This window comes from Centroberyx affinis, unplaced genomic scaffold (assembly GCF_046629955.1).
Source record: "Centroberyx affinis isolate AG114_WGS23_722 - 3 ecotype Tasmania unplaced genomic scaffold, CSIRO-AGI_Caff_v1 ptg001910l_1, whole genome shotgun sequence".
In the NCBI taxonomy this organism is placed as follows: Eukaryota; Metazoa; Chordata; class Actinopteri; order Beryciformes; family Berycidae; genus Centroberyx; species Centroberyx affinis.
In genome coordinates this window covers 1-12,272 of record NW_027280273.1, presented here as the reverse complement: position 1 = coordinate 12,272, position 12,272 = coordinate 1, and the positions used below count along the sequence as shown (strand labels likewise).

The following is a 12,272-nucleotide window of genomic DNA, read 5'->3' as shown; positions in this document are numbered from 1 at the left end:
TAGGGAATATAATTCTGGAGGCGACACTGAAAACATGTAATTTTTTGCCTGAAAATGGAAAAGATCTGCACAAAATATCAGCCTTCAAAAATCCATATCAGTCAAACCCTAAAATTATATTGTATTAGTGGTTGTTAATATCTGCTGAAGCTAAATTTTTTATTCATTTTATGCGATTTTACTAACTGTAACTGTCTGATCTCAGGATAACCACCTATTCCTGCACAGGATCAACACATTTGTTAGCATGGTTTAACTTGGTTTGATTCTGAGGATGGTAGCATGAACGAGTGATGTGAAACTTCAGAGAAGTACGATTCTAATTTTGAATTTTCAACTATTAGTGGTGAACTATACAAGAGGCAGTGTTGGAGATGTTGTTTGAATAGTTCTTTATCCAGTTGTCAGCTGTTAAAAGAAAGAGAAAAAAAGTGTGATTCTGTCTCTTTTGTTTCCTCAGTGTACTCCTGTGCTCTTCTCAGAGACATCCTCCTACAAGGCCGGCTCTACATTTCCAGAAACTGGCTGTGTTTCTATGCCAACCTCTTTGGCAAGGACATCAAGGTACGACTGAGAGACAGACGCTTTAACACACTGAAGTTGATTGACAAACTGTTTAACTGACTTACTGGCAGACACAATTTAACAACCAGATTGACACAAATTGACAAGCTATTTGACTGACAGTCAGTCAGTCTTATGGCCAGACTCTCAGCGCCAGCAGTCTTAATACCAGCCCCCTTTATCCCTCCACTGTGGAGTCATGTACCAAGAACAGGTAGACTTAATGAACTCTAAATCTTAACTAGCTAGAAAACTAGCGTTTTCTTCTTTGATGTTGTTCCTTCCCTCTCCCTGAAACCCAACCTCTCCTGACTCCTGAGTGACAATAAGCTGCTTATTCAGAGTGCATTCCTCGCATTCTGACTGAAACGAGACACCTTTCTTTTCTATTAGGTTCATGTTTTTTTCTCCTGGGGCTTTCCCTCCGTTCATTTCACTGTCTGTTATTCCCAGTAGCCCTGCCACCTTGCTGTCAGTGGTGCAATAGACTTCTTACTTTTACCAGCCTGTGACTTGCTAAAATATTCTATAAAAATACACAGTGTTTGTGGTTGAATGTCACAAAGTAGACACAGGCATTTACTTAAATCACACTCACTTGGCCTCTTGGTGTTTTTCTTTACCCATAATTTTCTCATCAGCTTGCTTGTACGTTTGCCTCCTCAAAATCAACTATTAGATTTACTCACTTTACTGTAATTGAGTAGCTTTTTTGTGTACTTGTACTTTGAGTATGTTTTAAAGTCAGTAATTTTACTTTTACTTAAGTATGTATTTGCTGAAGTTTTGTACTTCAGCAAATACATACTTAAGTCATATCAATAATCAGATCGGCAATCTGGCTTTAATTTGTTTGTGCACTTTATTTTGTAATTTCCAAATTTTCAGCTTAAAAGAATATATTTTGAACTCTGTACTCTCGTCCTTATAGAGTTGCATGGGAAAGATCACATCTAACAATGTTCTCTTTTCTAAAAAATAACTTTTAAATTTTACTTAAGTAGATTTTTACACCAGTAATTTTACTTCTACTTACCTAAATTATCAGCAGGGTAACAATACTTCTACTTGAGTCGGATATCTCAGTACTCTTTCCACCACTGCTCAAAATTTCATGTTTTCCTGTAACTGTTGTTTTTGTGTGTTTTTTGTCTCGTCCAGGTGGCGATCCCAGTGGTTTCCGTGAGGCTGGTGAAGAAGCACAAAACAGCCGGCCTGGTGCCCAACGGCCTGGCCATCACCACCGACACCGGGCAGAAGGTAAACACTTGTCGATGTGAATGAAGCCACTCATGCTAATTAGCGTAGCATGGCTGTACTTTCCAGCAGAGGTGTGATGGAAAAAACAACAGCATGCTATAGATAGAAACAGAGAGGAGATTCAGCCTGGAAGTGAGAGAGAGGGAGAGGGAGAGGGAGAGGGAGAGGGACAGGGTTTTCTGTTTCACCATCACCAGTCATGTTAAGAAGCTAGGACCTCTTAACTGTTCACCTCTGACTCAGCCTGTCATCATTTATTTTGAGTGTTGTCAATGACATATATTTCTGTTTCTGTTGTTAAACTACTGTAAGACCATAAAAGTGACTTGTCAGTCACAAAATGCTAACAGGCCATGAAATAGTAGTTGTAATGTCAAAAAGAGTAAATTATGGCTAATAGCTAGCATTAGCACCCGCTAACATTATGTCAGAGACAGGAGACTTAGCCAGTTAGCATTTTTATGGTTTAAGATAATAATGATCATATGTTTTGTCAAAAGTAATGACAAAATAGGCTATGTAGCAGAGGACAAAACAAAGATATCATATTTCTTGTCAGAATACATGTTATGACAGATTCAGTAGACACAGAAAATGTGACTTTTTTAACATTGGTATTTATGGTGTCTGCCTTCCCCTTCCTTCACCTCCATTTCTATCTGTGCTTACATGTTAGCCCGGGCTAATGAATTACCGAGCACAACCCAGTAGTTTTAAAGGATAATTTTGGTTGTATTTTGCCTTTCCACATTTCTATCTGTGTGTATCTCATTAAATGGTAAATAAAATGTTGGTTTGGCGAATTTAACAACAGATATTGTTGAGATTGTAAGAATAACCTCAGTCAATGGCAAAATCATTCACAATGCATACAGGCAATCCCAATCCCTTGCCCAACACAAACCAGATTAAAGCTGCAACCTTTGCCATTACGTTGCTACCGCACCAACCCACACTACTGATAAACAAACACACCACTCATAAACTGCAAATTTTTTGCCATTTAAAGCGATAAACCCATCCTTGGTGTTCTGCTGCATTCAAAGTAATGAGAAGCATGTGAAGGACATTGCATGCTGACAGTATTTTTTAATTCTGTACAGTGACAAATATCCTTTTTATCTGCGGCAGAGAATGTGGACTTGTCTTGTGTCTTATGGGTTTCAATTCAACAGCTGACTCACATTACATAACTACACACACACACACACCTGACATTAGCAGTGCTTTAAACTCAGCTGACATGGTTATTCCTCCTCACTGATAAGGTGATAAGATCAAAGCATGTGTCTGTATCCAACAACAAAGTCTTGGCTCATAAGAACATTTTTAACCCTTTCATCATCATGGCTTGGGCATGTGAGAAATGTATCTACATAGAAAAAGCACTGACTGTTTCACTGACTGACATTAAGAGAACTGATGTAGACAATTAAGTGTTTCCAGCTAACTGTTTCTTTATAAGGACATCTTCACTTTGGGATATTTTATGTCCGTCACCTATCCAAAAAACACAAAATATTTCAAATGCTCTTAAATGAACTGAAAAGTATTTTTTTCTTGTAATTTTAATATTCATCCAAGTTGGAGTGGTATTTGTATAATCTGTCAATGAACTGTCATTCATAACAATTCATGAAAGAATAAAGAGGGGCAAAAATCTGATTTGAAATATCCGCTCTCTGTGCCCTAGATTAAAGCTTTTTAATCCCAGCAGTATTATTCTCCTGCAGGATTAGCTCCTGTACATACTGCTTGGATCTAGCAAATGTTGACTTTCTCCAAATAACCTTAACCTTAATTTATGATTGTAATCTCTATATGGCCAAAAATAAATGTCCTTGACACTCTTCTTCCTTGCCTTACCTGTATTATACCATTGGAATTAATGATCCATTATAGTACATAATAATAACTTTATTCATATAGCACCTTTAAAAACAGAGTTTTTAAAGTGCTTTGAGAGTCAGTATAAAAGCAGAATATTCAAAATGAATTTAAAAAAGCAATGGAACTGTGTGCAACAGGAATTAAATTAAGAGAAGAGGACAGAGGTGGAGAAGAGCAGCATTCAAATCAATACTAGGATAACTGTAAAATAAAACCCAAAAGAAATAATAAGGATAAAATAATATTAAAATAAGATAAAAATAGGATAAAAAAGACAACATTACATACAAGCAAGTCTATAAAGAGAGGGTTTGAATAAGTTATTTAAAAGAAGTCCCAGAATGAATTGGCGTGAGGACATGCTTGCACGTTTTATTTTGCGCAGCCCCTGATGATCTGATGATAGTCAAGCGCTGCCATTTCAAATGTAAAGCAAGCTGGGACAGACTGACCAGCTATCATGTTGTCAGACATTTCAGCTAAATTTCTGTGATGTTTCCCAAGGCAGGTGTAGACATGAAACAGGAAATCTTCTGGAGCTATTTAATTTATGCAATTTCCCCGCGGGGATCATTAAAGTTTAATCTCATCTCTCATCTAATCTCAATCTGGGACAAATTAAAATTTTAGTTGTAGATCTTGTCTGAGGTTGTTTAACCTTTACATCAGTGGTTGTAATTGACAAATGATTCATTTGACAGAAACGCTCAGTTTTAAGTGGGCTGACTTCAATCTGGAAAGGGTCCAGTAGGGACGACCATGAACATTTGGTGTGTACTGACGCATTCGTCATAGTTTGCAATTTTTTTTTGGGGGGGGGTTAGCTTTTACTCTAGGCCAGTGATTCTCAACCTTTTTCATACCAAGGACCAAAGACATAACAGTGAAACTATGATCAAAACAGTCATTCTTCTACATTCTGTAACTGTGTTAACTTCTTGTAAATTATATAATGATGAAGTTTAACAATTCATCAATTTGCTGGGGACCCCCTGGAACCTCCTTAAGGACCCCTGGTGGTCCCCGGACCCCACGTAGAGACCCACTGCTCTAGGCTGTTCTCAGGAGTTTCAGCTCGTAGTGAAAATTATTGGGAAGATTTCTACTGGATCTTTACGTTACTGTTCTGCTCTCTTTTTCTCCCTCAGTATGTATTTGTATCTCTGCTATCAAGAGACAGTGTGTATGACGTGCTCCGCAGGATCTGCACACACCTACAGGTCAGAGGACACACACACACACACAAACACATACACTACTCATTCAGTCTATATGTGTACATGTCATGTAAACAGTTAACTTCCTTTCCCCTCCAGGTCAATGGGAAGAGTCTGAGCCTGAAGCAGTACATGGAGGAGCCCACCTTGTCCCTGGTCAGTGCTTAAAAATGTCTTTGACAGAGAGAAGACTTTGCTGAAGATTAATAAAATCAGGATGATAAAAGTGGAAGAACTTCAACATGTGGCATTCTATAGCCATTAAACCCCCTTCAACTTTTCCTGTCTGTGTTTCGTGTCGACCTGTAGACCTCTTGACGACTCTCGCTTGCAGCTAGTCCTGACCTTCAGAATGACTTACCTTCTTAAGAGAGAACGCAGGCTGGATCAATAGATCATTTTGTTGGTGCTGTAGCCTCGCAGTGAATAATCCCCCGAGTTGGCAAGATGCTATCAAACAGCTCTGTGAAGTCACCTTGTGCATGCAGTATAGGGAGCTGTGTTACATAATGGCTTTTGTATTATGGAATAATTACTTTCTGTTAACATGCTCGCCCTTGATAACGCTCTAATCTAGATGGAAGCTATTCAAAGATACAAAAATTGTGTGGGGGTTTTCATGTTGTTGGTATATTCTAAGAAGACTTTTGTAGAGCTTTGCTAATCCCAAAACCAGCAAAATGTTCAGATGACTGAAATGCAGTATATTGACAATTTGCAATCAAAGTAACATATGCATGCACACCTATTCCAAACCCCCCAAACAGTCTAATTTGCAGGTGAAAATCCTGAAATAGTGGGCAGTATCCACAAGGAAAATCTAGCAATTGCTGAAAATTAATGCAAAATATTTTTGCCTTGGTGAATATTTCTGTCACTATACCAGGGTTCCCACGGGCCTTGAAAATCCTTTAAAGTTTGTGGATTTGAGAAAAATAAAATAATACTTTACAGGTTTCTGCAAACAAATGGATGGCCTTAAAAGTACTAAGTAAAATAATATTTTCGTTAAAATATAGCACCCAAATTCATCAATATGCCTCAGCTCTCTGGACTTCTCTCCATCCTAGGATCAACACTTCACATCCTGATGAAAACCCTGTGACAGAGATTTATAGCAGTTAAAATTGTTTTACCAGGATTTCTTGACTTGATGAGATCATGAGTAAAACAAAACCAAACCACTAATGTCTAATTCTGACCAATATTATGTCTTACCGCAAAACATGCTGATTTTGAGTCCTTGAATTTCACCAAACAAGACCTTGAAAGTCATGGAAAAGGCCTTGAATTTGAATGTCCAAGTGAGTGAGAGAACCCTGTTACACTCTGATGTCTGATGTCTCAACTTCAGCTAAATGAGCTGCTGCTGTGCTGGCAGCTACTCAAACCTTTATTGACTGCTGACACAGAAGTTAATACTCCCTCAGCGTGGAGCTCTTTCTGTTGCGATCGCACTTTTCCAGTGGATTCTCCAACTTCCTCTCCACCGCAGGACGAGTTCCCGGCCCCAGATGAGTTCCCGGTGGTGGACGAGTTTCCCTCGGTGTTGAAGTGGAGAAGGAAACCGTCGGTGGTGTCTGTGTCCTCCTCGCTCCCCGACCTCCTAGGGAACTCCACCAGCAGCCTGAGCGCCGTGGACGCGCCCTTCCAGACCGACCAGCCGCTGGAAGGTGACAAACCTCTACCGAGCATTCATACAGTCGCCTTAAGAATATATGGTCCATATATGGCACCCTTCAATTTGTTTTAATAGCAGATTAGCTTTGGATTTGACATATTAACTGTGGTTTGTTGCATGGCAATATGGACGTCTGTCATGAGACTGTCTATCACCACCAAGGAAAAATGTCCAAAAAATGTCAGAGACCAGTTCAAGTTCCTGGGTCGTTAGGTATAAGCTGCTTTCTGTTTGATTGGAGCTAAAGGATGTTTCCTGTTTGATTAGAGCTAAAGGATGTTTCCTATTTGATCATAGATAGAAGGCTGTTTAATCCCTGTAACCTAAAACACTGAGAATTGTTATTGTGTGTGATGGAGAGAAACATTAATGATTGCATCCTCAGCAAATGAAGTTTACTTACACTGGTCTGAAGATGTAAATACACCTACATGAATCAGATGTTTGGCCAAAATACTCTTCTCTGCCTAAAGAGGTTTTTTTTACCTACTAAGACATTATGGGAAGGTTGAGATGGTTTTAAAATGTATGTTCATGGGCATTTTGTACTTTTTCTGAATAGCATTCCTGAATGATATTTCAACTAAATCAGGCACTGCTAGATGCAGTATAATGTCCGCAAGGTTTTTTTCTGGCTTTGGTCCATTGAGAGAAAGCTGGAGGAGTCAGCGTTTCTGACCTCAACCCACTGTAGCTTTGGGCATGCATAGATCTGCTATATCTACAGGCATGCGGTGCCTCTTTCTGTAGTTCTGATTTCAGTTGCATTTAGTGAGTATGTGTGTCAGTGGCTGCTTTTGGATGGCAAAGTCTCTTTTATGCAACAACACATTAAGCTCCAAATGGAGATTAAATCATGTGGGGACTTGTATTAAAGAGCTGTGGGCGGATGCCGATTAAATTGAGATTACCAAAAACAATGTCTGCTGTCAAAATAATCTGCGGATGCTTTCACGGCCAAGCATTATACTTACCAAGTCTTATTTTGACTGAGGTACATATGGGTTTTGGGTCATTGCTAAAACTCCATCTATATCAGTCTTGTTCTCTATTACATGATTGGTGTTTGCTTAGCATGAGTTCTTGTGTACATTACTGTCAGAGGTTGCCTGTAGCGTGGAAAGCTTGGATGTAATGTAAATAAAAAATGTAGAGCTACAAAATACAGAGACCATACTCTGAATCAATAGCTGCATATAAACCTGCATCATGTTCATATCCAAATATTTGCCCATTGAATCTGAACAGCATGTTCATTGGGCTCTCTAAACCCCTCATGTGCGCACACACACACACACACACACACACACACACACACACACACACACACACACACATACACACACACAGGGCCTACACAAAAACAAGCATGTATTCATACATGTCAGCTAGCACACATTATCCAAAGTCCAAATACCATGTCCATGTCCATATGTACATTTTGTGTAAAATAATAATAAAAAAATCCAAAGTCCAAATACAAATCCAGAGTTCAATTGCATTCAGACATAAGAATACCTGCATGATGGGCCAGCACTCTTAAAATAAAACATACAGTGCAGCCAAGCCAAGCCATGTGTTGCATCCAAACCAAGTGTTGCACCACAGTGCTATTAATGATTTTACCACTGATATTACAGTAATGTGTGTGTGTGTGTTTATTACAGAGCGGGTTCTGCAGACAGAGAGGGGCCTTTTATCGGAGCCAGTAGCAGAACTGGGCCAGATGGAGTACCAGCTGCTCAAGTTCTTCACCCTGCTGTGAGTATATGGAGGGACAGACAGACGCACCGACCACCGACAGCTGACTTCCCGTTATCACACACCGTTAGCATTAAAATTGAGGTATAAATAGTGGGCGATTCAGTCGGGATGAACAGGGAGGATCAGGGGCAGGTAAAATATTTTTTTCCCCTCAGATGCAACCCAATAAACAAGGGTGTATCACAATGAGTGGTGGAAAGAGTACTAGAATGTCCTGCTCAAGTAGAAGTACTGTTACTTTGCTGATATTTTACTTAAAATATTAAAAATTTATATTTAAAATATTTTACTTAAGTAGAAGTAAAAGTGCTATTGTAAAAGTCATTTAAAACGAACCCAGAGTAAAAGTTACTGAGCTGTTAGATATTTGGAAATTACAAAATAAAGTGCACAAGCAAAGTAAAGCCACATTACTCTTCTCGCTGTGAATGACTCCACAATTTGTCAATTTGTGTTGGTCCAGTTTCTGTTTCTTATGGAGTGGCTACAAAATTTGTATTCTGTAATGGATGTGATTCAAAATGTAGTTAAGTACAATATATTAGTACAAACGTACTGAAGTAAAAGTAAAATTACTGACTTTAAAAAGTACACAAAAAGCTACTCAATTACTGTAATTAGTATGTAATGTAATTAGTTACCTCCACCCTTATGCAGCAAATAATTTGTACTAGCCAATCGGATGTTGTCCTGACTCAGACCGCCCCTCAGGGAGCGGGGTGACATCAGAGAGACTGTTCTTCAGCTCGAAGTCATGGGTTCAACCCCCTGAGACAGCAAGCACCTGCCTGCTGAGTATCACAAATTATAATGAAAACTCAATATACTTCATTAACATACAACACCTAATATATGTAATAAAGCAAAAATTACATGCATAAATGAAGAAACGTTCTCATACTTTGGCACCCCAGACACTGAGATCTCAGACTGTTTAAGGGTGGTATAGTACAGATTACAGTTAAACTAGATTTTATGCAGGTTGTTCAAGGACAGTTTAGTGCCATGAATCCTGAAAGGAAGTCGGACGTTGCCTCCCAGTGTTCACCAAGAGGCATTACAGCTCACTTCTTCCACATGAACCACTGATTGCTATGACAGTGTCATGATTATCCTGGGATTTACTGATTCATGATTTCTATCAAATAAATGTGTGTGTGTGTGTGTGTGTGTGTGTGTGTCCTTCTCTCTCATCAGTATCATCCTCCTCATCCTGTCATCGTGCTACCTGGCCTTCCGTGTGTGCAGTCTGGAGCAGCAGCTGTCCTTCCTCAGTAACCCAACTCTGCCGCTGCGAGAGAGGTGAGACTGCATCAGCTACAAGCACTTCACACTGTCATCATCATCATCATCATCATCATCATCGTCATTATCATCATCATCCTAAACATTTATGCAATAACAAATTAATACAGTTACTTTGGGGGCGTCCTGGTGGCTCAGTGGTCTAAGGTGCGTACTAGGGCTGCAGCTAACGATTATTTCCTTTATCGATTAATCTATTGATTATTTTTTAGATCAATCAATTTATCGTTTAGTCTATAAAATATCAAAAATAATGTCAAATTCCCATCACACGTTGCCAGAGCCCAAAGTGATTCTTAAAGTTAAGAGTGGCTTAGTCTGACCAGCAGCCAAAAAAACCCCAAGTATTCATTTTATAATGATATGAAACAGCAGAAGAAGAGAAGCAGCAAATCTCAGCATCTGTGAAGCTGTAACCAGCAAATGTCCGGTGTTTTTACTTGATAAATGACTAAAACGATTAATCGATTATCAGAATTCTAATCGATTCTTTTTTTGTAAACACAGCATCCTGGGTTTGAATCTGGCCCAGGACTCGCATGTCATCTCCCCCTCTTTCTCCCAATCTTTCCTGTCTCTCTCTACTTTGAACTGTCAAATAAAGGCAAAAATGCCCAAAAAAAATACAGTTTCTTTACTTTGCATTCAGAGAATCCAGAGAGATTCTAATCTGGCTGTTTCCGTCTCTTCCAGGTAACCGCTGCTGTCCGCTGTGTCCCATCCCATGGCTGCTGTTTACTGTGTCCATGCTCAGGGGTTGATGCTGCCCTTCTGCACAGATCCAAGACCAGCGTAGAGCCCAGATCAGATCGACCCAGCACCTGATAAAGAAGCCAACGCCAACCCAAGACCAGGCGTTATAGGAAACTTCCCTCTTTTGGATACATTCCTACTTGTGATCACTTCCAGACTATGCAAACAGGCTGTCTGTCTATTTCTGAATACGCTGTAGGTTTTACAGTAGGTTTTGATAGTCTGCCATGGGCTGTCCCTCTCACTGCCATTTCATTTTTAGATGAAAGACACTGCAAGTTAAAGAGTCAGCAGATTACATGTGAGCCTACTGTGCATGGCTCAGGACTGGTTATGGAGACAAGAGGTGAGATGGATATTTGTTGTCATTGGACGATGGACTAGGTAAAGCGAGAGATAATACAAGAGATGAATTGGTTGGAAAGGCTAACAGTGAAGATGCTCATTCAAATTAGTTGGGGTCATCAGCCATGATTCATCCATAAACCCCCCAGCTATCCGACTGTCAACAGGTGAACTAAATCAATTGTGTTTTTCTCTTGCCAGTCTGCTGTACTTTTGCTGAAAGGAGACTTTTTGGTGAGCTAGCAAAGTTAAAGACTCTTCCTATGGCCCCATATAGGATGGCTGAAAACAGCCGCTACAATGCACTTTTGAAAATATGTCCATTGTTTCAAATGTATGTAATTATTTTAGGTGTTTAGATGATATTTTTTGCTTAATAATAGGTACGTATTTGTCATTTTTGAAGGTATTTATGGAAGGCAACAATGTTTTGACCACAGACACTTGACTTAAAGATTACCTTAAGGTTACCTGTCATTTAACTGTGATATAATGGTAACACCACTAGTGGATGTTTACTATAATGTGAATGAGATGGGGAGAATTGTTGAGAGAGAGATATATATTTTATTATAAGATGTATAATTTTTGTTTTAGTCATACTAATCTGCCACTGTGTTGAAGGAGTGTCCAATTTGTTTTTCTTTAATACATTTCAAATTAAGTCACCAAAGACTCAAAAAAGGAATGAGGTTCTCAGTATAAATTTGAATATATCTGTATCTGAAGATGAGAATCTAAATGATTTCACAGACGTGGATGAACCACAATCCTAGACCAGTTTGTGAAATTGACTTGGATTAAATTGGAAACAAAAATACAAAAACAAAAGAAATTCAAGTGGTTTTCAAATTATTCTTTTGTTTTGGTTATTGTGGGTGCCAAGACCTCAATTTTTCAAAGTTTCATCCTGCCCCCTCACACTGGCACCATGAGAAAATGTGATGCATTGTGGGAGTTGTAGGCAGGATCAGCATGCAAAAGGCTTTGCTCCAACACCAGAACAGAAGTTATCGACTTCTAAAACTCAGCCTGAAATGTGAAAATAAAATGTATGCACAATAGTGAAATTATAAAACTGGAAAGCAAAATGGACAGAAACAGGAACACAAGACTACTGTATGGAGTGCTGGCTGAACACTGATGGCATTGGTGTTTATCCAGATGTCAAACACTCTGATTTGAATCATATATCACCACTGTCGGGTGAAAACCTTGTATCTTTATCAACTTTTCAGGAACTAAGACAACTAAGAAAAACAGCCTTGAGTTTAGCTTGACAACAGCGCATTTATGACATTTTCCAATGGGTTTTGAATGGTTTCCATAACCCATGGAGGAGCCATGCATGTAATCCTTCAGCTGAATGATAACATGAAAATCACTAATACTGGAGTTACAAGGTTTTCACCCGACAACAACTATATATCACAACTGTATGAGATACAGAAAATGAGTGATGTTTCTAATAAACAAACTAAATAGTACATGTT

The 12,272-nt window shown here is 39.0% G+C and overlaps 1 protein-coding gene across 1 annotated transcript in view; it reads left to right on the top strand.

Annotated features, from left to right (window-relative positions):
• gramd2aa (GRAM domain containing 2Aa) overlaps nt 1-9,682 on the top strand; it is a 29,677-nt gene extending 19,995 nt beyond the window's left edge. The window contains exons 5-11 of the mRNA XM_071530302.1: nt 461-564; nt 1,726-1,824; nt 4,863-4,934; nt 5,031-5,087; nt 6,427-6,604; nt 8,280-8,373; nt 9,574-9,682. Coding sequence (XP_071386403.1) covers nt 461-564; nt 1,726-1,824; nt 4,863-4,934; nt 5,031-5,087; nt 6,427-6,604; nt 8,280-8,373; nt 9,574-9,682 — 713 coding nt within the window. The remainder of the gene's footprint in view (nt 1-460; nt 565-1,725; nt 1,825-4,862; nt 4,935-5,030; nt 5,088-6,426; nt 6,605-8,279; nt 8,374-9,573) is intronic.
• The last annotated feature ends 2,590 nt before the right edge of the window (nt 9,683-12,272 follow it).